We start from the raw sequence: 24,073 nt of genomic DNA on the forward strand, positions 1-24,073 counted from the left end.
GGGTTTGGCTTGCTTTGTTTTTGTTTTTTAGTGGTTGCTAGGGATCAGATTAAATACCTTCAACATATTAAGCTTGTACTCTACCACATATCTTCAGTCCCTATTTTTGTTTACTTTTTAATTTTTTAAGATTTATTTTGTGTGTATTAGTGATTTACCTGAAGGGAGGCAGTGTGCTACATGCATGCCTTTCATTTTTTGAGACAGGATCTCACTATGTAGCTAGCCCTGGCTGGCCTAGAACTCATGATATAGACTATGCTATCCTGGAGTTCAAATATGCCTGTGTCCTGAATGTGACAATTCCAGGCTGGGTGTTGCTATGTCCAAACCCAGTCTATTCTAATATCACCTCTAATTTATCTACAAGACAGACTCAGATTTCACTAAGTGACCCTTGATAGCTTCAAGAAAATAATTTCCTGGGCTAGAAAAGTAGCTAACTCAGGTTTTTTTGTTTGTTTGTTTGTTTTTTTCCCCGAGACAGGGTTTCTCTGTGTAGCCCTGGCTGTCCTGCAACTCACTCTGTAGACCAATCTGGCCTTGAACTCAGAAATCCACCTGCCTCTGCCTCCCGAGCACTGGGATTAAAGACATGTGCCACCACTGCCCGGCTGCTTGCTTAATTTTTAAGAGTACTTGGGGGCTGGAGAGATGGTTCAATGGTTAAGAGGTTAAGAACACTGACTGTTCTTCCAGAGGTCCTGAGTTCAATTCCCAGCCATCTGTAATGGGCATTTTTTGATGTGTCTGAAAACAGCAACAGTGTATTCACATACATGAAATAAATAAATCTTTTTTTTAAAAGAGATTTATTTATTGTTATATGTAAGTACACTGTAGCTGTCTTCAGACACACCAAGAAGAGGGTGTCAGATCTCATTACAGATAGCTGTGAGCCACCATGTGGTTGCTGGGATTTGAACTCAGGACCTTCAGAAGAGCAGTCAGTGCTCTTAACCGCTGAGCCATCTCTCCAACCCAAATAAATAAATCTTTAAAAAAAAAAAAAAAGAGTACTTGGTTAGCACTGATTAGCTGGGCTTGACTCCTAAAACTGTATGACTTAGGTGGATCCTGGCTCTGGGTCTCTAACTCAGCACCTGGGAGTGGGTACCTTCTGTACTCTATATCAAGAGGATTAGTCCTATTTCTCTCCATCTAGATCCCAAAGAAAATCGGTTGTTTTTGTTCTGTCTGTGGTGCTAAGGATCAAGAAAGCACTCTTATCTTTGAGCTATACCTCCAGCCTAGAAAACATGGCTTTTAAGAAAATAAAAGCAACCAGTGTTGGTTCTTTACAATGTGTCTTTCCATAGGAAATATTAATTTTTTTCGAGAAACTTTATACATATTACATAAGGCTCCCCCCCTTGTTACCAAATTTAATCTTCAGTACTGCTATTTTCATCTCCCAAACTAAGCTAAAGATAAATAATTTCCTAATTCTACAAAGCCTATATGACAATGGAGAATCAAGCCTAATTGCAAATGTTTCTCTGTTGTCTGCATTCTGGAGACACACACAATCCCGCAATCCCAGCACTTGGGAAAGCCAGCCAGGGTTATATAGTGAAAACCTGTCACAAAAGATAGTTTATTAATCATTACAAACGGAAAAAAATTTACTTTTGTTGCCAAGACTCACAGAAAGAAAGGGAAGTGGTTTCCCAAGTAAAATTAATGCCATACTGCTCACACTGGCTTTCGACTCCTTGTCTCAAACTCCAAAAAATTAAGATTACGGGTTTAGGCCATCATGTCCAACCTCGCCGTTAAGAGGAAAACAAAACAAAGCAAAACAAAACTGCCTTCCTCCATGACAAAGAAATATCGATTCTGGGCAGTCCCACCGTACAGGAACAGCTCGGCATACTCTTACAGACCTGTTCACAAGTGACCCTCCCAGAGTGGCAGTTCTTGTATTAGTCACTTATATGCGTATCTGTGTCCTCCATCAACTTGAGTTTCAGCACTCGGGCAAAGGCCAAGCTCTCAATATCGACCAGGCTTTCTCATTTCCCTTAGATACTTAACTCTTCCCTTCTCGTGCAGGGTAAGGCAAAATTCAGATTATCCACTGAAAGATACTTTAATTAGTCAATTTCCTTCACGTGGAGTGGGATCACAAATAATACTGACAAACTTGCTTATTAATGCACCATCTCTTATGACTAATGCTCTTCATAGTAACTTTAGGGACAATTTTAGCAGACAAAAAAGCGCGAAAAATCGGGCCGCTCAGAACTTTACCCTTGATCACACCAATAGTAAACAAACAGATCGCCACAATGTCTTCCTAGCTGACCCCTGCAGCAAAAGTTCCAGGAGTGGCCCAGCCCGGTGACTGCTAGCAACTAGACAACACAGACCCACCCAGACCACCACGCTCGCGCCCGCGTGGCGCGGGTCCCGGACAGCGCGCCGCTGGCTCCGCCCCTCATGACGCTTGGGAACGCGGTGCCCTTCCTTGAGTTGCCCACAGCGGCCGCCTGTGAGCCCGGGCGCCGGCTCCCACAGCTCCAATCGCGATCACCTTCCGGTAGCCGCCGTGCCCTTCTGGTTATTGTGCCCTCGCCATCTGGCCCACGCAGAACTTAGCGCGGCGGATAGCGCCGCCCAGTGCGGCTTTTCCGCCAGGCACCGCCGCGGACACCCCAGGTCCTGCGCACTGGGAGGGCGGTGCCTGGGTCCCCGCGGTGCGCGACGGGGGGTTATTAGGGGGAGGGGGCGGAGAGCTGCGCCGGAGGGCCGGGCCGTGGTTACGGCGGCTGAGGAGAGCCAGCCCGAGCGGGTGGGGGGGGGGGCGCAAGCGCAGGCCGCGGACAGCGACGCCGGGCCTGGAGCGGGCGCGGGGGAACTCGGCGGCCGAGGCTCGGGGCCGCCCGGCAGCGGGCGCTCCGAGCAAGGATACGGCAAGCGCAGGACCCCGGCCTGCGTGCGAGGACGGCGCGCTGCCCCGGGAGCGCGGGCGGCAGGGCGCGCGCAGGGGGCGGCAGAGGCGCGAGGCGCGCGGGCGGCCGGCGGGCAGCAGGCGGGCCTGCGCCGGCTCTAGGCGGCCGACCTGTGGACTTGGTTCCTGCTCCCTGCGGCCCGCCACCCTCCGTGAGTACCGTTCCTGCCCTTCTTCCGGCGGAGCCTCTAGCCCGGGGCCTGGGTGAGGGCCCGGGGGTTCGTTTAAGGAGCCGGAGTTTCCCAGAGGAGGCCCGCACTGGCCCTCCCTCGCCGCGGACGCCCCTCACATGGCCACAGGTGTGGCCGGCTGAGAGAGGTGCGCTCCGGCTGGTTCCTCAGCCCCTTACACTGGGGTAATGAGGGGCAGCTGGTGCCATCCATTGACAAGTGACAGGCACTTTCCAGCAGCCCGACTTCCCGGATCGGCAGCCCAACCAGTCCTACCTCTACTCTACTCCGGGAAACTTCACCGCCACCACCGGCGCCCGGTCGATTCTCGTGGGTGGCAGCGACTATTTTGGTTTCCCTTTGTATTAAGGATAATTAAAGGTTGTACCCTGATTTGGGCCTCTTCTACTTCTGCTTTCCTTTGCTATGGATACTCTGAATACTTCAGGTGGTTCTCTTTCCAGTTTAGTTCTGGTTCATAGCGTAGTTTGGGCTTTTTTTTTTTTTTTAAACAAAACTAGAGGTTTTTTCCCTGCAAAGTTCCAGTTTCGTAAGCAGCTAAGGCTTCAGAATATTTATTGTTCTGTTTGACAGCTTTGTGCTTAACTTTGTCTTCCAGGTGCAAAAACATTGTACACCAAGAAGCCATGGAGAAGAGAAGTGTGGATGAAACAGAAAATGGAGATGCTTTCCTTGACTTGAAGAAACTGCCCACCTCCAAATCTCCCCATCGCTATACAAAAGTAAGTTTTGTTTCAGATGAAGTAATAAAGTGTAGCTATTTCATTGGAATTATTTAAAGTGGTAGTTTTGCTCTGACTCATCCGGGACTAAATCTTGTAAAGCATCAGGTTTGGTCATTTTTAAGTGTGACTACTGGGTTTAACTGTAGGTTTTAGGTGAAAAGCTATTGTCTCAGACCCTGTATGAAATTTGTAGATAAGTGTGTGTACCCAGATGTTCTTTAACAGTTGGACGATTGGGTGGCAGGGATCCGGTGAGAGTTCCAGCTCTGGGATGTTTCACAGAATCAGTGTCTTTTGTATGGACATTTTCTTAGAAGTCCACTTCTCTAGGAGTCTAGCTGGAGTAATTGGCTTTTTAATCTTTTTTTTTTCCTTTTTATAAATTGGATATAAGCTCACAAAAGCAAGCATTCAGTCATTTCATTGCTGAAAACTCATAGTGATTTAATTCATCTATTAGTTTTTGGAGATATGTTTTTATGTGATACCCTCTTGCTTCAGCCTCTGAGTGTGAATTTAGAGGTGTGTAGAGCTGCTTTTAAACTGGTTGTCTTACTGTCTTCTCTGACTGGAAACCACAGCAAGGTTTTATAGGTAGTAAAATACTGCATCTGTGTCATATTGGCTGCTGAGTGTTCCCGAACAGATTAACAAGTTGCAGTGAACTGTAAATTAGTTTCTAGCTTTCTAAAATGTCTAGGGCTAGAGTAAAGTGTTCCTAAAGGAGAAAGTCTTGAAATGCGGATGACAGGACAGCTTTAGTTGAGCCCATGTCAGAATTCCTCGGTATGAATACTATCATGAACTTCAGCATGGCCTATTGTCCCTGGCCTCCTAGGATGCTTACTAAAGCTAGGTCTAGTTTGTGTACTGCCTTTACTTTTCCCTGGTTGGTATAAAGTGTCAGATGGTGTCAGGTAGCCATTTTCAGAAGTAAAGAGAGAATGAATGGTTAAATAAATGACTAAGTATGCCTTGGAGGGAATTCTTAAGTGTAACATGAGTTCTTGATTCAGTGCTTTCCTATCACGGTGTGTTCTGTTGTGATAGGATGTTAGCTGTCAGAGTCTTTCTACATAGCCCTGGCTGTTCTGGAATTCACTAATGAAGACCATGCTGGCTTTAAATGCACAGAAAGCCATTCGCCCCTGCCTGCTTATTGCTGAGATGAACATTTGTCGGAAAGCTTTTGAACTCTTCAGGCTTTGCCTTCCAAATATAGATGCTCTCGTGCTTGGAAAGGACTCCACAACTTAAACTCATTGCTTCAAACGTTGGCAGGTGAATTCCAAATGTATAGGATGAAGGGAATGGCTTTGAACTACTTGCAAGGTTATTTGATTTCAAATTTCCTAGCTCTTGTTTGGCTTTTTTCAAGGAGTCTCATGTAGCCCAAGCTGGCCTTAAACCTGATGTGAAGCTGGCCTTGAACTCTTAATCTTCCTGTATTCTAACCTACTAAGTGCCTTACAAACAAGAGTAAAACTTTTCAAATGTGAAGCACTTGGTACTTGTACAGTAGTACAAGTGCCTTCAGCTTCAAGCACTTTTTGAATTAAAATTCTGAGTGATGTTCTAATATTTTGTCTCAAAAGGAAAATGATAAAACAGATTAGTGTTGTTCATTTTTTTTTTCCTATGTAGCTCACTGTATTCAAGCTCACAATCTTCCTGCCTTAGCCTTGTGAATGCTGGGCTTTTAAGCATGAGCCATTCGCTACACACAAGTCAGTGTTAGCCATTTTGGCAGTAAAACCATACATAGCCCTGGCTGTCCTGGAACTCACTCTGTAGACCAGGCTGGCCTCAAACTCAGAGATCCGCCTGCCTCTGCCTCCCAAGCGCTGGGCTTAAAGGCATGTGCTACCTACTGCCCGGTTTAACCAAAGGATTTTTATCTGAGATAGTAGCGCATACCCGTAATTCTAGCACCTGAGAAGGTGAAACAGGAGAATTACCATGACTTCACAGTCAGCTTGGCATACTAGCAACAGCCCTGTCTTGAGTAAGAAGAAAGAAGCCAGGTACAGTAGTACGGGATTTTAATCCCAACCTTCGGATGGCAGAGGCAGGCAAGCAGATCCCTGAGTTTTTGGCCAACCTGGTCTACAAGGCTAGTTCCAAGACAACCAGGGTTACACAGAGAAACCATGCCTCAAAAACAAAACAAAACTGATAGTAGTGGTACATGCCTTTAATCCCAGGACTCAACCAAAAGAAAAAAAGAAAAACAATTTAAGCTTAATTATTGAGGAGCTTAGGTTTTTTACATGGAAATAGGATTGCTTCTTATTGAAGCAGATGTATCTATAGTAATGTTAGGATAGTGTATATATAGTGATGTTAGGGCAGTGTTAAGGTAGAATTCTCAACATTCTAGTTATTTCATTGAGAGCAGCCTGTCTCTCTTTGAAAAAAACTTGAGATGATTCTGTGTTGTCAGCACTGTATGAGTATTATTAGTTCAACAACTACAGTAACATTTGAGGCATTCTATTCCCTTTTAGATACAGAGATCAAATTACTGAAATAAATACAACATTTAGTAACTTCTACTTCAGGTTTACATTTATGGGCCAGATGTCTAGGAGTAGTAGGGGGAGCTTCTGTCATCAGTGTTGTTTGTTTGTTGGGTTTTTGTTTGTTGTTTGTGTGGGTTTTTTTGAGACAAGGTTTTTCTGTGTAGTCCTAGCTGTCCTACAACTCACTGTAGACTAGGCTGGCCTGGAACTCACAGAGGTTCTCCTGCCTCTGCCTCCTGAGTCCTGGGATTAAAGATGTGTCCCAGTACTGCCCAGCTATCAGTGATTTTTTTTTTTTTTAAATAGTGTGTTCTGCAGAAGTCTTTATAAGTACAAGATGTTGACTTAGAAGATGAGAACAATACATTAGGTGAGAGGGTACCCTACCTTTGACTCTTAGTTTAGGGATAATGTGAAAAGTCTTATTTTGTTTCCCTTGGTAGTATAAAATGTAGTAGTTTTGTGGGATGCTTTCTAGGGCAAACATTGGTTTTCTTTAGTCTCATTCCTTTAATGTGCCCAGGAATTACAATATAGGTCTACAGGCATCAAAAAGCATGAGGGGTGGACCTGAATGAAGGTTTGTCTTTTCTTGTGATATTGGTCAGATGACCATAATCATCATCAGAATGGCAAATGGTATTGTCAGATAACTGAGATAGATAGCTGTACCCTGAGGTTCAAAGTGGCCTCTGCTTTGCTTCCAAGTGTATCTTTGGAATTCAAGTTAAAGTCACATGATGTCTTCACGCCAGCACTTAAGCTTCTGTGACAGGATAGTATAAGTTAAATGGGTTGATCATGTGCTCCTGTCATCCTGTGAGTCTTAAGTCATTAATATTTAATCTCTGGTCTGTTTTGCTAAGCTGTGGTCCCAAGAACAAAAGCTATGTGTTGCAGCTGAGCAGAGAAGCACATGCTTTTAATCAGAGCTTTCAGAGGCAGAGTGGACAGGTGTCAGTGAGTTTGAGGCCAGCCTGGTCTGCAGAGTGAGTTCCAGGACAGCCAGGGCTATGTAATGAGACACTGTCTTCCTGTTCTGGGGCCAGGGATTGGGGGCGGGTCGCAGGGGTGACCGGGAGTAAGCCTTAGAAAACAGTAAGATTTAAATTCTAGGTAAAAGTTGGGAATTGGTTGATACATTTTCTATACAAAAATCATCTTTGGCCATTTTATATGTACTGCCCATAAACTGAGTTGCCCATAAACTGAGTTGAGTAGTAACCTCTAAGTGGTGACAATTCAGTGATATATTTAGCATAAAAATAAGAATATTGCATGCCTTTAATCCCAGCATTTGGGCAGCAGAGGTGAGGCCAGCCTGGTCAACAAAGTGAGTTCCAGGACAGCCGAGACTATACAGAGAAACCCTGTCTCAAAAAAAAAAACAAAACAAAAAAAATCGTTATCCATTCTCCCCCACCCCCCACAGGGTTTCTCTGTATAGCCCTGGCTGTCCTGGAACTCACCCTGTAGACCAGGCTGGCCTCGAACTCAGAAATCCGCCTGCCTCTGCCTCCCAGAGTGCTGGGATTACAGGCGTGCGCCACCACTGCCCAGCCATTATCCATTCTTAATATGTCAGTTGTTCAGGATGTAGGTAACTGGAAGTTCTTAGCTGGCTGGCAAGACCATAGGTACTGGGTTCTGACTTTTTTTTTTAAAGATTTATTTATTTTATGTGAGTACGCTGTTACTGTCATCAGACACACCAGACGAGGGCATTGGATCCCATTACAGATGGTTGTGAGCCATCATGTGGTTGCTGGGATTTGAACTCAGGTCCTCTGGAAGAGCAGTCAGTTCTCTTAACTGCTGAGCCATCTCTCCAGCCCAGTTCTGGCATTTCTTACCTTTCTAGTTCTAGCTCACCTTGAAAAGTTGGGACTCAGATTCTTTGATTCCCATGGTGTTCTCCTACTTGCCCATCATGGTAGGAACTTTAGCTAGATAAGACGCCAGTCATTGCACACAGAAATTTTTAGGAGGGACCTTTAATTCAAGAAAGGTTGCTGTAATAGGATGCTAGGCTTACCGGCAACCTGTTCAAGGATATGGGAGTTTGCTGAGGGTTCCCAGTGGTCCAGCTACACAGGAACAAGTCTGGTAATTAGTGGCATAGCTTCAGAAAGGGGTGATCTAGCTTGTCCTTGCAAGGTTTGGAGAAGAGAAGGAAGGAGAGGCTAAGGATTGTTGAGTGCCACTCATGGACTGAATTACTACTTTACCATTAACCTGTGTGACCTTCAATCTTAAACTTAGCCAGTCTCTGTCTCGAGCTGGCCTGGCCTCAAACTCTCTTGTCATCCCATGCTGGGATAAAAGGCATGCCTCCTGGTCACTTAAGCTTTTCTTAATCTTAATCCTTTTCCTCTAAAATGAAGATAATACTGCTGATTTTCTAGGAGCTTCTATGGTAATTAAATGGGAAAGTGCAGGTCCAGTGTCTGGTACATATTTCTGCTAAGAACTATATGATGTATTAAACAGGCCTATTCAAAGATGGGTCTCATTTTAATACCAGCTTTAGAATCAAGACAACTGCTTTCTAAATAGAGCAAATAACTGCTTTCTTTTGCTGTTTTTGTCTGGCATGGAGCCTGTATGACCTAATGCCTACTAGGTATACTCTCTTACCCTAAGCTGTCCATCTGTCATGTCTACTGTCATGTCTGCTGTCCATCAACAGTCTAACTCCGAAGCAACGTTAATGTTTGGGGTTTTCTTGAACCTGCTTACTGTTCTGTAGTTTTACTTTTTTTTTTTTTTTTTTTGTTTTTTTGTTTGATTGTTTGTTTTGGTTTTTTTTTGAGATAGGGTTTCTCTGTGTAGCCCTGGCTGTCCTGGAACTCACTCTGTAGACCAGGCTGGCCTCAAACTCAGAAGTCTGCCTGCCTCTGCCTCCCAGAGTGCTGGGATTACAGGTGTGTGCCACCACGCCCGGCTAGTTTTACATTGTTTTTTAACAGTTATATAGACTATTTAAAAGGCAAGGTTTATTTTTGTTGCATTGGCCAGGTGCACAGCGGGGGAAATTTGAACAAAAGAAAACTAGGTGGGGTAGTGTTGTTTTTCTAGCAACATTTTCAGTTTCCTGTGCATTTTCCACTAGAAAAATCTCTTGTTAGATCAGCCACCATTAGGTTAGAGTGGGTATGGCTCAGTGTGGTGCTAACCATCTACAAAATTATTCCTGGCATCTCATTTAGTAGTTGGCTAGATTCATCAGTGATATTGTCCTAATTGCCTGCCACAGGTGTTTTTACCCCATTGTTGTCTTTGTATATGTTGGATATGTATGTTGCACCTCTGTGAGTGTGTAGGTAGTGACACCCATGCGTGTATGTGCTGTCTGCTTTATTGTCCTGAGACACAGTTCTTCACTGAGTCAGAAGCTCATATTTTGGCAAGCCTGGCCGGCCAGCAAGCTCATGGGATCCATTATTCTCCATCCCCATTCTGGGTATAGCCATTTTCTGATCTTTAGATGGATCCAGAGGATTCAAACTCAGTTCCATGGGTTTGTACAGCAAGTACTCCTGTCCACTGAACTGTCTCCCTAGCCCCCATTATTGCCTATTTTTAAAGCCGTGTCTCATTACCATAAGAAGCCTGATAGGACCAGCCCAGTATTGATGGCCAGATGGAAGGTAGGGACTGGAAGAGGAGATCAGAGATGGGCCTCCACCTAATGGCGATTGTTAGGACAAGAGCATTCTTTAGGAAGAGCATAGGACTCTTCTAGAGGGCTTTGAACTTAATGCACTAAAGTCTTGATTGATTGATTGATTGATTGATTGATTTTTTTTTTTTTTTTGGTTTTTTGAGACAGGGTTTCTCTGTGTAGCCCTGGCTGTCCTGGAACTCACTCTGCCGACCCAGCTGGCCTCGAACTTAGAAATCCGTCTGCCTCTACCTCCCAAGTACTGGGATTAAAGGCATGCACCACCCCTGCCAGAATAAAATCTTGATTTTTAAAACCCAGATCAGGAAACCCTGTCTTGAAAGAAAAGTAAAGCAAGACAGCCTATTTGTACTGAACTGTTAATAATCAAATTCAGTGCCAGTATGTGGTGGCACGTGCCTTTTTGTTTTGATTTGTGCTTGTTTTTGTTTTTCAAGACAGGGTTTCTCTGTGTAGCCCTGACTGTCCTGGAACTCACTCTGTAGACCAGGCTGGCCTCAAATTCCGAAATCTGCCTGCCTCTGCCTCCCAAGTGCTGGGATTAAAGGCAGGCGTGTGCCACCACTGCCTGTCTCTCTTCTTCTTCTTCTTTTTTTTTTTCTTTCTTTTTTTTTTTTTTTTTTTTTTTAGTTATGTATATAAGTACATTGTAGCTGACTTCAGACACCCCAGAAGAGGACATCGGATCCCATTATAGATGGTTGTGAGCCACCTTGTGGTTGCTGGGATTTGAACTCAGGACCTCTAGAAGAGCAGTCATTGCTCTTAACCGCTGCGCCATCTCTCCAGCCCAGCATATGCCTTTAATCCCAGTCCTCCAGAGTCACAGGCTAATAGATCTCTATGAGTTTGAGGCCAGCCTGGTCTATGTAATGAGTTCCAGATTACTCAATGCTATATGATAGAGACCCTGACTCAAACAACAACAAAAAGAATCTAATTCTTTTTACAAAGAGAGTCCTCTTTTGTCCCCTTCTGCATTGTCACATTTGTGACTTTACAATGATGTAAGGATTCTAATGCTGCTTTCCTGTAGAGAGTTCTTAGAGAAGTATTTGGACCAGGAACTTAGCCATTGTTGCTTTGGATTTCTATCCAGACTTACTCATGGTCTCCTTTTACACTGATTACTGGAGTGTGTGTCAGTATCTCCCAGATTGATTGTTTTGGGAAGGTTGACAAGATTTTTAAGGGAGTCTGACACAGCTTCCTTGGGTATGTGTGGTTTAAGCAGTTAATTAGTAGCTTCTTTCTGCCTGGTCAAGTGTTAGAAACTTGTGCAAATACTGATAAGTCAAGGACTAAATCCTCTCATATGTATGGGATGATTTCAGGGGTTTGGTCTGCAGTCTGTAAAGTCAACAGAAGAGTGTTCTCACATTCTGATGAAATGCTCAGGAGGAACAAGCATCTCCCGTTACAGTAGGTATCTGCAGCCAAAATCAAACATTTGCTTTGAAAATACCCATAAAGGGGTTCTTTTCTTGGAATAAATGATGTTAAGGCTTGGTGAAATTGCCAGCTGTATCGTTTTAATCCCAACATCCAAGAGGCAGAAGCAGGTGCATCTCTTGAGTTCAAGACTAGCCAGACCTACAATACAGAGGAAGGCCCTTCCTTAGAGAAAGGAAGAGTAAACTGTGTTGATTTAGCTAATAGTCTCTTAAATACCTTGGGACGTTTCTTGAATGTAGTTCATTTCAGCTCTCCCAATCCAGCAAGAAGGCTTCTGCCCACCTAAATATCCACATTTTGAGCAACATAATTTAAAGTATTAGTTTCTTTTTCTTTTGTTTTTGGATTTTTGTTTTTGTGAGCCAGTCTCTTTATGTAGACCAGGCTCGCTTGAAATCACAGATGGAGTGTTAGGATCAAAAACGTGTAACAGTGCCTTTATTTTTCTTTCATGGTATCAAGGATGAAAGCCCAAAGCCTCACTCATGTAAGAGTTCTGTTACACCCCAAGCCCAAGAACATTATACTCAGTTTTGTTTGTTTCAAGACAGGATTTCTCTGTATAGCCCCAGCTGTCCTGAAACTCCCTCTGTCTCCCAAGTGCTGGAATTAAACCTGTGTACCACCATTGCCTGCTTATGTTTGTATGTTGATTTTTTTCTGACACAGTCTCATAGTATAACCCTGGCTTGTGCGGAACTAGCTGTGTAGAATAGGCTGGTCTCAACACTCAGAGATCCTCTTTCCTCTGCCTTAGTGTTAGGATTAATGTTGTGTACCACTAGGCCCCCAGCATTTATTCTTTTTTTTTTTTTTTTTTTTTTTTTGCTTTGTTCGAGACAGGGTTTCTCTGTATAGCCCTGGCTGTCCTGGAACTCACTCTGTAGACCAGGCTGGCCTTGAACTCAGAAATCCGCCTGCCTCTGCCTCCCAGAGTGCTGGGATTACAGGTGTGCGCCACCACTGCCCGGCTCAGCATTAATTCTTAATCTCTGAGGTCCACAAAGTTGTTTGGAAAGTCAGCACTATACTCATAGGATTTGGACAGGGATATCTCATACCTTGAGGCCTCAAAACTAGCCATTTCTTAAGATGTTTGTGGTTATAACCCAGGATTATATGTGTGTCTGTAAGTATGTGATCTCAGGTGTTATCTGCCTTATTTGTCTGTCCTGTACCTAATGGACTATATCAGACTGGCAGGCTAGCCAGTGAGCTCCAGGAATCTGGCTGTCTCTTGTCTTAACTATGCATTGCTCCCTCTTACTTTCCTTCCTTCCTTCCTTTCCCTCCTTCCTTGCTTCTTTTTATATTTTTATGTATGAGTGTTTTGTGTGCATATATGATACATGCCAGAAGAGGCAATCAGATTCCATTACAGATAGTTGAAAGCCACTATGTGATTGCTGGGAATTGAACTCAGGACCTCTGGAAGAACAACCAGTACTCCTAATCACTGAGCCATCTGTCCAGTCCCTTGTTTTGTTTTTTTTTGTTTTGTTTTTTTGTTTTGTTTTTAAGCAAGTAGATTCTGGGCTTCCTACTTAGAAGGAAAACACATTACCAACTGAGCTATTTTGTCAGGTTGCTTTAAATAAACTTTAAAATTTGCTATAATTCAGTTATTTTTTAAAGTATGAAATCTATTCAGCTGTTTCTGATGAAATCACAGTTGTACAACTATCATTACTGTGCACTTCCTCCAGATCACTTTCATCCCCAAACTAACTCTGCTGCTTACAGTCACTGTCCTTTCCCCTCCCTTCCTAGAAGCGATTAATCTATTTTGTATCAGCATAGATTTTCCTGTCAGAACACATGATATAGAATAGTAGGTTTTGACTTCCTTCAGTTAGTGTAGTATTCTGCAGTTCTGCAGGTTCATTTTGAACTTTTTTTTCTATTGCCTAATTTTGTGTTGTATTCCATCCTGTATATGATAATTTTGTTCTTTTGATTGCTAATGTATTTCACTGGGTGGCTATATCATGGTTTGTATACTCACTAATAGACAACGTAGGTTGTTTTTATTCTTTGACTATTGTGAGTTGCCATTGTAAGCATCTGTGTATACATTTTGGGATAGACTGTTTTTACTTTTTTGTATCTACTGAGGAGTGGAATTATTTGATGTTGTTTAACTTTTTTGAGGAATTGCAAATGTATTCTACAGCAGCCATACCATTTTTTATATTTCCTATCTAGTTTTTCCACATGCTGGCTAAGCAAAAATTGAGCTACAGCCCCTGCCCCTTGATTAAAATTTTAGCTAATTTTTACATACATAGAGGTTTCCCATATGCCCTTCAGTTCATTTACTCTGTTGACTTTTTGGTATTTAGTATGTAGTACATTAGTTATAACTAAAGAGCATGTAATAGTATCGTTTTGTTTGTTTGGTTTTTTGGTTTTGGTTTCTTCGAGACAGGATTTCTCTGTATAGCCCTGGCTGTCCTGGAACTCACTCTGTAGACCAAGCTGGCCTCAAACTCAGAAATCCGCCTGCCTCTGCCTCCCAGAGTGCTGGGATTACAGGCGTGCGCCACTACCGCCTGGCTATTTTTTTTGAGATAAAGTTTCTCTGTGTGGTACTAACTGTTCTGGAATTCCCTCTGTAGACCAGGCTAGCCATGAACTCATAGAACTCCACCTGCCTCTGCCTTCTGAGTGCTTTTCCCCCATGCCCCTACTCCACTCTCCCCATCTCCTACTCCACTCTCCCCATCTCCCCCACTCCCAGTTCCCAACACATTTTTTTGGTAAAGATTTATTTGTTTTATGTATATGAGTATACTGTCGCTATCTTCAGACCCACCAGAAGAGGACATCAGAGCCCATTACAGATGGTTGTGAGCCATCATGAGGTTGCTGGGAATTGAACTCAGACATCTGTAAGAATAGTCAGTGCTCTTAACTGCTGAGCTATTTCTTTAGCCCCCAACACAGTTTCTTAAAACTAAAATCACACTTGAGGATTGTTTCGAGGATAATATATTACATTTAGTTATAGTCATTTCTTTGGGACCTTGTCTCTTTAAAAAAAAAAAATGTACATGCTTGCATATATATGTATGGAAGCCAAAGAGTCTGTTCCTCTTTTACCATGTAGGTGCCAGGGATTGAAATTAGCCTTTATCTGATAAGCCATTCACTAGTCCCTTGATTTTACTTTTTTTTTTTTTGTAAAGCTTTTTGTAACCTATATTAATTTGTTTTTTGTTTGTTTGTTTTTTAATTTTTTAAAAACTGTACATTTGGTGTTTGGCTTAGATGTATATCTGTGTGAAGGAGTTGGAGCTAGTGGAATTTTGAGTTACAGACAATTGTGAGCTGCCGTGTGGGTTCAGGATATTGAACTGGGGTCTGGGGTCCTCTGGAAGAACAGCCAATGCTTTTAACCCCTGACCCATCTCTCCAACCCCATTAATTTGAATTGTTTGTGGGAGGATGCACCTTTTGTTTTGTGTTTGGTTTTTTGCGTGTGTGCTTTTGGGTATTTTTGGGGGTGGTGATGGTGGTTTGTTGAGACAAGATCTTATAGCCCAAGATGGCTCCAAACTCACGCTCCTCCTTTCTAGCCTCTACAGTGTGTATTACTACATCTATTTTCTCTTATATGTTTGTGAATTATTATTAAATTCTTTATCTCCTGGGAAAAAGCATTACAAACAAAATTTCCCCCTTATTGATTTTTTTGTTTGTTTTGCTTTGGGTTTCTTTTTTGACAATATGCATTTAAGTGTGAGGTATATTGTCTTTGGTTTAGTAGTAAAGTAGGGTTCTTAGTTCAGCATTTGGGGAGGAGGATTATAATAGTCTTTGCATTCTAGTAGTAGAAAATTGCAGTTTTGTATTTTCTAAATTCCTTTCCATTTCTACTGGAAATTTGGGGGTTCGATTGGGAGGGGGTTGTACTAGGGACCTAACACAGGTGTATAAACTCTCAGCAAGTACTCTGCTCCTGAGCTGTGGTCTGGGCCCTCTATCAAAACAAACAGAAAGCTATTGCCTCTAGATCTCAGAGTTTCTCTTGGGTGGACAATAATGGTGCAGGCCTTTAGTCCCAGTCCTCAGGAAGCAGAGGCAGGTGGATCTTTGTGAGTTCAAAGCCAGCATGGTCTACAGAGTTCCAGAATCACAAGGGTTACACGGAGAAACCGTGTGAGGGGGGTGGAGGGTTGGGGGTGTAGACAACAGTAATTCAGACTGTGCCTGGTGGGACATGCTTTTAATCCAGTACTCCAGAGCCAGAGGTAGGTGGATCTTTTTGAGTTGGAGGCCAGCCTGGTTTACATAATGAGTTTCAGGACAGCCAAAGCTACAAAATAAAAGTGTCTCAAAAAAAAAAAAAAAACCAAACAAACAAAAAAATCAGTAATTTATAAGTGGATCCTAAATGCATTCAAATACCTGTATGACAGAGGTATGATGACACCATGGGCGGTTTGCTGTCATCTGCCTGCTTAGTTCCAGTCTCAGGTTTTGAGACAGATCTCACTGTGTAATTGTTCCTGCTCTTTTGTATTCATCCTGCCTCTACCTCCTGAGTGCTAGGATTGCTGACAGGTTATGCTGTCATCCTCACCACATAGCCTGATTTTAAGACTGCAGTGTCTTCTGGTCATAGGGCAACTTGCTGTTCTGAAAACATTGTGAATTCATGGTGTTCTTGTGTGCAATGGTTGCTTTAGGCTGGGAGCTGCCTTCCAGTTTTAGCCTAAGACTTAAGAAGTAAGAATCATTGTGCATTGTTTTTCAGAACTGAAAAGGTGCCTTGCAGAGGTCACCTAGTAGTGGGACCTGCCATGTTCTGCAAAGCATTTGGAGCATTGTATTCATCAAAAAGTTAATGAATGGCAGTGTAATTTGTTTTATGTATGATTGTGTTCTAATAAGAGGTAATAGAATTTGTGGCTAATCATTTCTATAACCAGGTGTGTGTATTAATAGTTTATGGATACACATATAGATGGATGTACATTTGTGATTCTGATGAAAGGACTTAAAATTACAAGCAAATGAGAATCTACCCAGATCTTAGGCCTTGACTTCTAGTACCATTCCACACTTCAAGGAACTAGAGTTGCTCATAGTAATGGCTGACTCCAGAGTGAGTCAGGATGGACACAAGATAAACCAGAAAGGCAATGTTGCCCATTTATTTATAACTTTTGGACTCAATTCCATTATGTAACCTAGGCTGGCCTGAAACTCCTCTCAGCCTCCTAAGTGCTGGGGCTCCAAGTGTGTACTGCTATACCCTGCAGAAGGCAGTGAGTGTTTTGCTAAAGCTTTGGACAGATAGCCCACTTGAAGCTCCCCCTGACAAAATCTGGAACTGTTTGGGCACCAAAATAGTTAAGGATATAAGTGAATTAAGGACCGTTGAGTTGGGTATAGTGGTACATATCTTTAATTCCAGTCATAAAGATAATCTTGAGCGTCTTATAAATTCCCTGATCAAATTCTAGTCCTTTTGGAATTTTAACTCCAAAATTGTAAGAATTGTGTGAAAGCCACACCTGTGATCTCAGCACTCAAGAAGCAGGAGCTGATCGTTAGTTCAGGGTCAGTCTAGAGAACTTATCTCAAATTGCTCCCTGCCCTCCCTACCAAAAAAATCTCATATAAAATATTTAAAGTAGATACACAGAAGGGAAATAAATTGGAAGTATGTGGCCTGAGAAATGTAGTTCAGAATTTTCATGTGATTTCTCTTTTTAGGAGGAGCTCTTGGATATAAAAGAACGGCCATACTCCAAGCAGAGGCCATCATGCCTCTCTGAAAAATATGACAGGTATGAGTATTAGTGTTCAGAATTGCATTGTCGCCGGGTGGTGGTGGTCCACGCTGTAATCCCAGCACTCTGGGAGGCAGAGGCAGGCAGATTTCTGAGTTCGAGGCCAGCCTCGTCTACAGAGTGAGTTCCAGGACAGCCAGGTCTATACAGAGAAACCCTGTCTCGAAAAAACCAAATCCAAAAAACCCAAAAAAAAAAAAAAATTGCATTGACACACGCCTTTGATCCCAGCACTTGGGAGACAGAGGCAGGTGGATTTCTGAGTTCGAGGCCAGTCTGGTCTACAGAGAGAGTTCCAGGACAGCCAGGGCTACACAGAGAAATCCTGTCTCACAAAAACCAAAACAACAACAACAACAAAACAAGAATTGCATTGTCGGGGCTAGAATGATGGCTCAGCAGATAAGCATCTGCTTTTTCTGTGGGCCAAGGTTGACTTCTTAGCACCCACACTAGGTGGATCACAACCTGTCAACTCCAGTTTCAGGAGTATCTGACACCTCTGGTCAATGTGGACACTTGAACTCATATGTACATACATATAAGTTAAAATTTAAAAATAAGTTTAAAAGTAAGTAGATAAAAATTTATTTAAATGAAAACAATTTCATTGTTGGAAAGTTGTTGTTTAGTTAGCACTATGACTGAGGAAGGTTTTTTAAGCGTTAATAGCATGACCATCAACTAACCAGTACTGAAACTAAACTACAGAATGCCTCGGTTACAGTCACAGAGCAGATTTAAACCCAGGAGTCTTCATACCAAGGTTTCTTCCCCAGACCCAGTGGTTCTTGCTGTGATTTCACTTCTTTAACATTGCTTTGGGGAAGTTGAATGAGGACTTTATCACAGCCATTTAGATAAGCCTTATTGTGTTTTAGGTTCCTCCAGGAAAAGCAAAGGTTTAAAGAAGCTGGCTTAAAAAATGATCTGAAAATGTATAGTAGGGGAGGGAGGGGATCCAGGAAAGGGAAAACCACTTGAAATGTAAATAAAGAATATATGGAATAAAAAAAAAAGAAAATGTACAATAATACTATATTGTATTTCTTTCTCCTTTTTAAAGATTTGTTTATTTATATGAGTACACTGTAGCTATCTTCAGACACACCAGAAGATCCCATTACAAATGGTTACGAGCCACCATGTAGTTGCTGGGAATTGAACTCTGAACCTTTGGAAAAGCAGTCAGTGCTTTTAACCCCTGAGCTATCTCTCCAGCTCCCTATATTATATTTTTAAGGTTACCTTAGTGTTTGTTTGTTTGTTTGGGGATTTTTGTGGTGTTTTGGTTTGGTTTGGGTTTTTGAGACAAGATCTTTTTACATAGCCCTTGCTGTCCTACAATCCACTCTATAAGCCATACTTGCCTCAAACTACAGAGATCTACTTGTCTCTGCCTCCCAAGTGCTGAGAAAAAAAGGCATGGCGCACCATGCCTGGCAGTTTTAGTAATTTCTTAAATATCATGTGGGCCACTATTTTTACTTATAAAATGTTTAATTTTCTTGGTTCATTGTGCCACATACCCACACACCTAGCGCTAGGGGTGGAACCCAAGGCCTTACCCATGTTTGGTGAATGTTTTTATCATTAAGCCACATCTTCTCTCTGGACAGACTTTTAAAACCTATATACAGGCTGTTGAGAAGGTCTGTTGAATCTAGACAAATCACCACATTCTCCTGATGGTGATGATACCCAAATAATGGCTATTTTGATTGGCTAGGAATTTTCATGGGTCTTAGATAGGCTTGTTTGTTTTTTCATTAAAATCGTAAAGCCTTTGTATACTTAAATTTTTATTATTATAACTTTTTTCTTTGTATAAAATAGAGTTATCATGAGCAGACATACTAGCTTTTATGCTAAATTAGATATTGTGCCTAGTGACAGTGAAGCAGAGTGAGCGCTTGTTGGATCCCTCACAGACACCCTAGAAGGTGGAGAGTAACTCCCTGTTGTGAGGGCTTCAGAACTGTTGACTTTCAACTGAACGCTTTCCAAGCAGTGTTCATGGCTAAGCTAGAGGCAGGTAGAGTGCCAGTGAGTCTAATCCCCAGTAAAGGAAAAAAAATGTAAGAGCTGCTTTAGGAAAATCCCGAGATTACACATGGAAATTCTATCCCAGTCTGGTGCTGCATGCCTTTAACCCCAGCACTCAGGAGTTAGGGACAAGAGGATTGGTGTAAATCTGGTCTACATAGTAAGTTCTAGTCCCACCAGGGCTATGTAGTGAGAGAGACTGTCTCAAAATAACAATAAACTCAAGCCAACAAAAAAATTCTAGAAAAATATACACCATACTGTTTAGGAGGTACTTAGGTCAAAAAGTTAAAGACTCCTCTGCAGAACTTGGGAAAGATCTTTCTGTGGAACAGTTACATGTTCATACAGAGCCCAGGGTTTCTGGACTGACAGTTTCATTTGTATATAGACTCTTGTTTTTCAAGTACCTATTGGTGTTATGTTAATTCGAAATAAACTCAAATAATAAATGTTTCTGCTTTCATCTTGAATAGTGTAATTATTTTGAAGTAGCCATAGTTATCATGTAACCTAATGAAATTTAGAAATGAGGGCCTATTAGAATTAATCTTCAAACTCTAACTAATGCTATTCTCTGACCTGTAGTGATGGTGTCTGGGACCCTGAGAAGTGGCATGCCTCTCTCTACCCAGCCTCGGGGCGGAGCTCGCCAGTGGAAAGTCTGAAGAAAGAGCCAGAATCAGATCGACCTTCCCTAGTGCGCAAAATAGCAGGTAAGTGCACAGTCATTTATTAATGGTAGTGTGATTTGGAGAACGTGCTCCTGGTTTCTGATTTCTTTCTTAGACCTTAAGAGTTTTACATATCAAAGAGAAATATCATCAGAAAACTCATTTACCAGCTGTCTTTTTCATAATGAGCTGAGTAAAATCATAGTAATAGTCTTTCTATAACAGTGGCTGTGTGCTTTTGAATTATACTTTTTTTCTTTTTGAAAAGGTCATCAGATCTTGTTTCAGATTGTTGTGAGTCACCATGTGGTTGCTGGAATTTGAAGTCAGGATAGGAAGTGCTCTTAACCACTGAGCCATCTCTCTAGCCCAATGCTTTTGAATTATAAAGTACCATTGTCTTTGCTGATCTGAAAGTATTGACAGCTTAATACATGTGAAGTCACCTAGAAGATAAGCATCCAGGACATGTGCAGGAATTATTTAGCCTTGGTGTCTGCCTGTGAGGGATTGTGGTCCTTAGGTTAACTGATTAATATGAGAAACCTTGTCTTAACTGTGGGTGGGACTATTCTCTGGGAATTAATATAAAATGGAGAAAGCGAACACACACACACCTGGGTCTGCTTCCTGATTATGTATTAAATGTGACCAGCTGTTTGAAACTATTGCTGCTGAGCCAGGCGGTGCACCTTTAATCCCAGCACTTGGGAGGCAGAGGCTGGCGGATTTCTGAGTTCGAGGCCAGCCTGGTCTACAGAGTGAGTTCCAGGACAGTCAGGGCTACACAAAGAAACCCTGTCTCGGGGGAGGCGGGGGAGAAGCTGTTGCTGCCTTGTTTTTTTTTGTTTTTTTTTTTTTTTTTTTTTGCTTTTATGGACTGTATCCTTGAACTGTGAGTCAGAATAAGCCCCTGCTCCCTTAAGTTGTTCAATACTTTTTATCACAACACCAGGGAAGGAAACTAAGACAGCTGGGGATATAGCACAGATGGTAGTGTGTTTGTCTCCTGTCTTAGTTAGGGTTTTACTGCTGTGACCAGACACCATGACCACGGCAACTCTTGTAAGGACAGCATTTAATTGGGGCTGGCTTATAGGCTCAGAGGTTCAGTCCATTATCATCAAGGCAGGGGCATTACAGCATCCAGGCAGGCATGGTGCAGGAAGAACTGAGAGTTCTACATCTTAATCTGAAGTCCATTAGGAGAATACTGGTTCTTAAAGCCACACACACAAGTGACACAGTTTCTCCAAGGCCACTCCTCCAAGTAGTGCCACTCGCTGGGCCTAGCATATTCAAACTAGCACACCTGCTGTGCATACATGAAGCCCTAGGTTTAATTTCTAGCACTGAATAAATTGAGCATGGTAGTTCAAGCCTCTAATCTGAGCACCCAGGAGGTAGAAGGAGCACCAGAAGTTTGAACTCATCCTCAGTCATACATAGTGAGCTAGAGGCTGGTCTATATGAGACCCTGCTTCACCTTCTAGAAAGAGCTATTTGTTGACAGCTAGTCATTCAAGTCTTTAATCCCAGCACTAAGAAGGTAGAAAGCAGGAAGATCTTTGTAACTTTAAATGGTGAGGCACTGAAAAATAATTAAAATAAGCCAAAAGCTGTTTCTGATTTAAAAAAAGAGCCTAAAACGTGTTTTTCTTACTTGGGCTCTGCTTTAGGTTAGTTTTTTTGTTTGTGACATGCTTTTCTATTTCTTTTTCTTTCTTTCTTTTTTAATATATATATATATTAATATGCATATTTATTAATATATAAAAATACATCTTCCATTGCTCCTCCCCTTCCCATAGAAGTGGAGCTTCCCTTGGGTACCATCCCATCCTAGGGATATCTAGGATATCTAGTCCCTGCAGGACTAGGCACATCCTCTCCCACTGAGACCCAACCAGGGAGTCCAGGTAGGGGGAAGGGGATCCTATGACAGGGAATAAAGCTCTAGGCAGCCTCTGGTCCACTTCTTAGGGGACCCACATAAAGACCAAGCTGCACATTTGCTACAAATGTGTAGGGGGTCCAGGTCCAGCTCCTGCATGCTCCCTGTGGGTCGCCCAGGCTCTGTGAGCCCCGTGGTCCCAGATTAGTTGACTCTTTGGATCTTCTTGTGACATGCTTTTTTTACTTTTATTGAAATTGAATTTACATATGGAACCCATACATACAACATGCCTTTGATGTTCTGACATGTATATTTGTATGAACCCATTATTACAATCAAAATAATAAGCATTCTGTTCTCTCCTATCAGTTCTCTAGTGTTTGAGTGCCTCCTTTTTACCCCTTCTTATTACCTCCAAGAAATGAGCTGCTCTTCTAGATGAGTTTGCACTCTTAAAATTGTATGTAACTAGAATTGTCACCATACATTTTCTTCAGTGAAGCTTCTTTCTGGAAACAAGGTTATTCTGTAGACCAGGCTGTTTATCCCTCAGGGTCAGTCTCTCATGAACTATAGCTGGCTTTATCCATGTTGTTGAATGTGTAGTTCATTTCTTTTTATTGCTTAATAATATTTCATTGTATAAATTCATTATATCCATTTATCTGTGAATAATAATTTGATTTGTTTCTAACCAAAGTTTCTGTGAATATTTAGGTGTAAGTATGAGCATGGATATAGGAGTATTTATCTTGTGGGTGAATACTTAGAAATGTTATGGCTAGTATGTATATACAATGTCTTAAGAAACTACCCCGAAACTGGAGAGATGCAATAACTGCTCTTTCAAAGTTCAGTTCCTAGCAATCTTCAGGCTTCTTATTTTTAAGGTAGCTGGACATTTTATAATCCTGTTAGCAGTATTTTCTGCTTGCTCCACATCTTGGTAGCACTTGAAATTGTTAGTCTTCTTAAATATAGCTCTCTACTGGTACATAGTGCTGTTACAGTATATTGTGCCATCCACATATCTTTGCTGAAGTGTCTGTTCAATCATTTATCCTTTTTTGTTGTTCTAGTTTTTTGAAACAGGTGTGCCCAGATCGACCTCATACTCAGCAGTCCCTACCTTAGACTACCAAGTACTGGCTTTATAGGCGGGCATTCTATACTATGTCTAGCTTACTAGTCCATTTTTTATTTATTTTATTTTTTAGTTTATTTAAGGAGCCAAGCAGTGTTGGTACACACCTATAATCCCAACTCTTGGGAGACAGAGGCAGATAGGTCTCAGAGTTTAAAGCCATCCTGGTCTGCAGAGGGAATTTTAGGACAACCAGGACTACACAGAGAAACCCTATCTCGGAAAGAAAGATTTAAGGATTTCATGTACATTGTGTTTTGTCTATGTGTACATCTGCATAATAGAAGAGGGCATTGAATCCCGTGGACTACAGTTAGAGATGGTTGTGAGCTGCTACGTGGTGCTGGAAATTGAATCTGGGTTCTTTGGAAAAGCAGCCAGTGCTCTTAATCAATGAGCCATCTTTCCAGCCCCCCTGTTACTGAGGTTTTTATGTGCTGTAGTTTTGTGTTTTTCTGAGAAATGTGCCTATAAATGTTTTTTTCCCAATCTTAAATTTCTAAATAGTTTCTTGAAAGAATGGTTTAAACCTGAAGCAAACCTTGCTCACCAGGCTTTCTCAGTGGATAACTCTCTAGCTGCTGGGCCTCAGACACACCGGGCCTAACCATCAGCACTGGTGTTCTCTTACAGTTTAGGTTACACGTTTAGATGCATTAAAATTCAATACTGAATATTGAACCAAGTTAAAAGTTAATCTGTTGTTTTGAAACAGGCTGGGTTTGAACTCATGGTAATACTCCTGCTTCAGCATCCTGAGTATTGAGATTACAGGCATACACATTCACTATAAAGTTCATTTGTTGTGTGAATATCGTTCACTATTGCTTTCTAATCATTTTTTTTCAAATACATGTCTTATTAATAGACAAAAGATTAGCTAAAATTGTATGCATAAAATTTTAGTTATGCAAAAGTAGATTAACCATAGAAAATCATTTATTATGAAGTACATTTGTTTCTCTGAAGAAAAAATATTT

The 24,073-nt window shown here is 41.9% G+C and overlaps 2 protein-coding genes across 7 annotated transcripts in view; one reads left to right on the top strand and one right to left on the bottom strand.

Moving 5' to 3' along the window:
- Sfi1 (SFI1 centrin binding protein) overlaps positions 1-3,490 on the bottom strand; it is a 65,213-nt gene extending 61,723 nt beyond the window's left edge. For 2 of the 5 annotated variants that reach the window (XM_052198437.1, XM_052198436.1), the window contains exon 1: positions 3,400-3,487. The gene's annotated coding sequence lies outside the window, so the exon portion shown is untranslated. Of the gene's footprint in view, positions 1-3,399 lie in introns of all 5 variants that reach the window. The other 3 variants (XR_007980157.1, XM_052198438.1, XM_052198440.1) reach the window with 3 other exon arrangements.
- Positions 3,012-24,073, top strand: part of Eif4enif1 (eukaryotic translation initiation factor 4E nuclear import factor 1) — a 47,202-nt gene continuing 26,140 nt past the window's right edge. Inside the window, exons 1-4 of one of the 2 annotated variants that reach the window (XM_052198441.1) lie at positions 3,012-3,105; positions 3,743-3,866; positions 17,256-17,329; positions 19,967-20,094. In XM_052198441.1, coding sequence (XP_052054401.1) covers positions 3,771-3,866; positions 17,256-17,329; positions 19,967-20,094 — 298 coding nt within the window. In that variant the 5' untranslated portion in view covers positions 3,012-3,105; positions 3,743-3,770. Of the gene's footprint in view, positions 3,106-3,485; positions 3,505-3,742; positions 3,867-17,255; positions 17,330-19,966; positions 20,095-24,073 lie in introns of those variants that run through there. The other variant, XM_052198442.1, reaches the window with a different exon arrangement.

Source organism: Apodemus sylvaticus, chromosome 11 (assembly GCF_947179515.1).
Source record: "Apodemus sylvaticus chromosome 11, mApoSyl1.1, whole genome shotgun sequence".
Lineage (NCBI taxonomy): Eukaryota > Metazoa > Chordata > Mammalia > Rodentia > Muridae > Apodemus > Apodemus sylvaticus.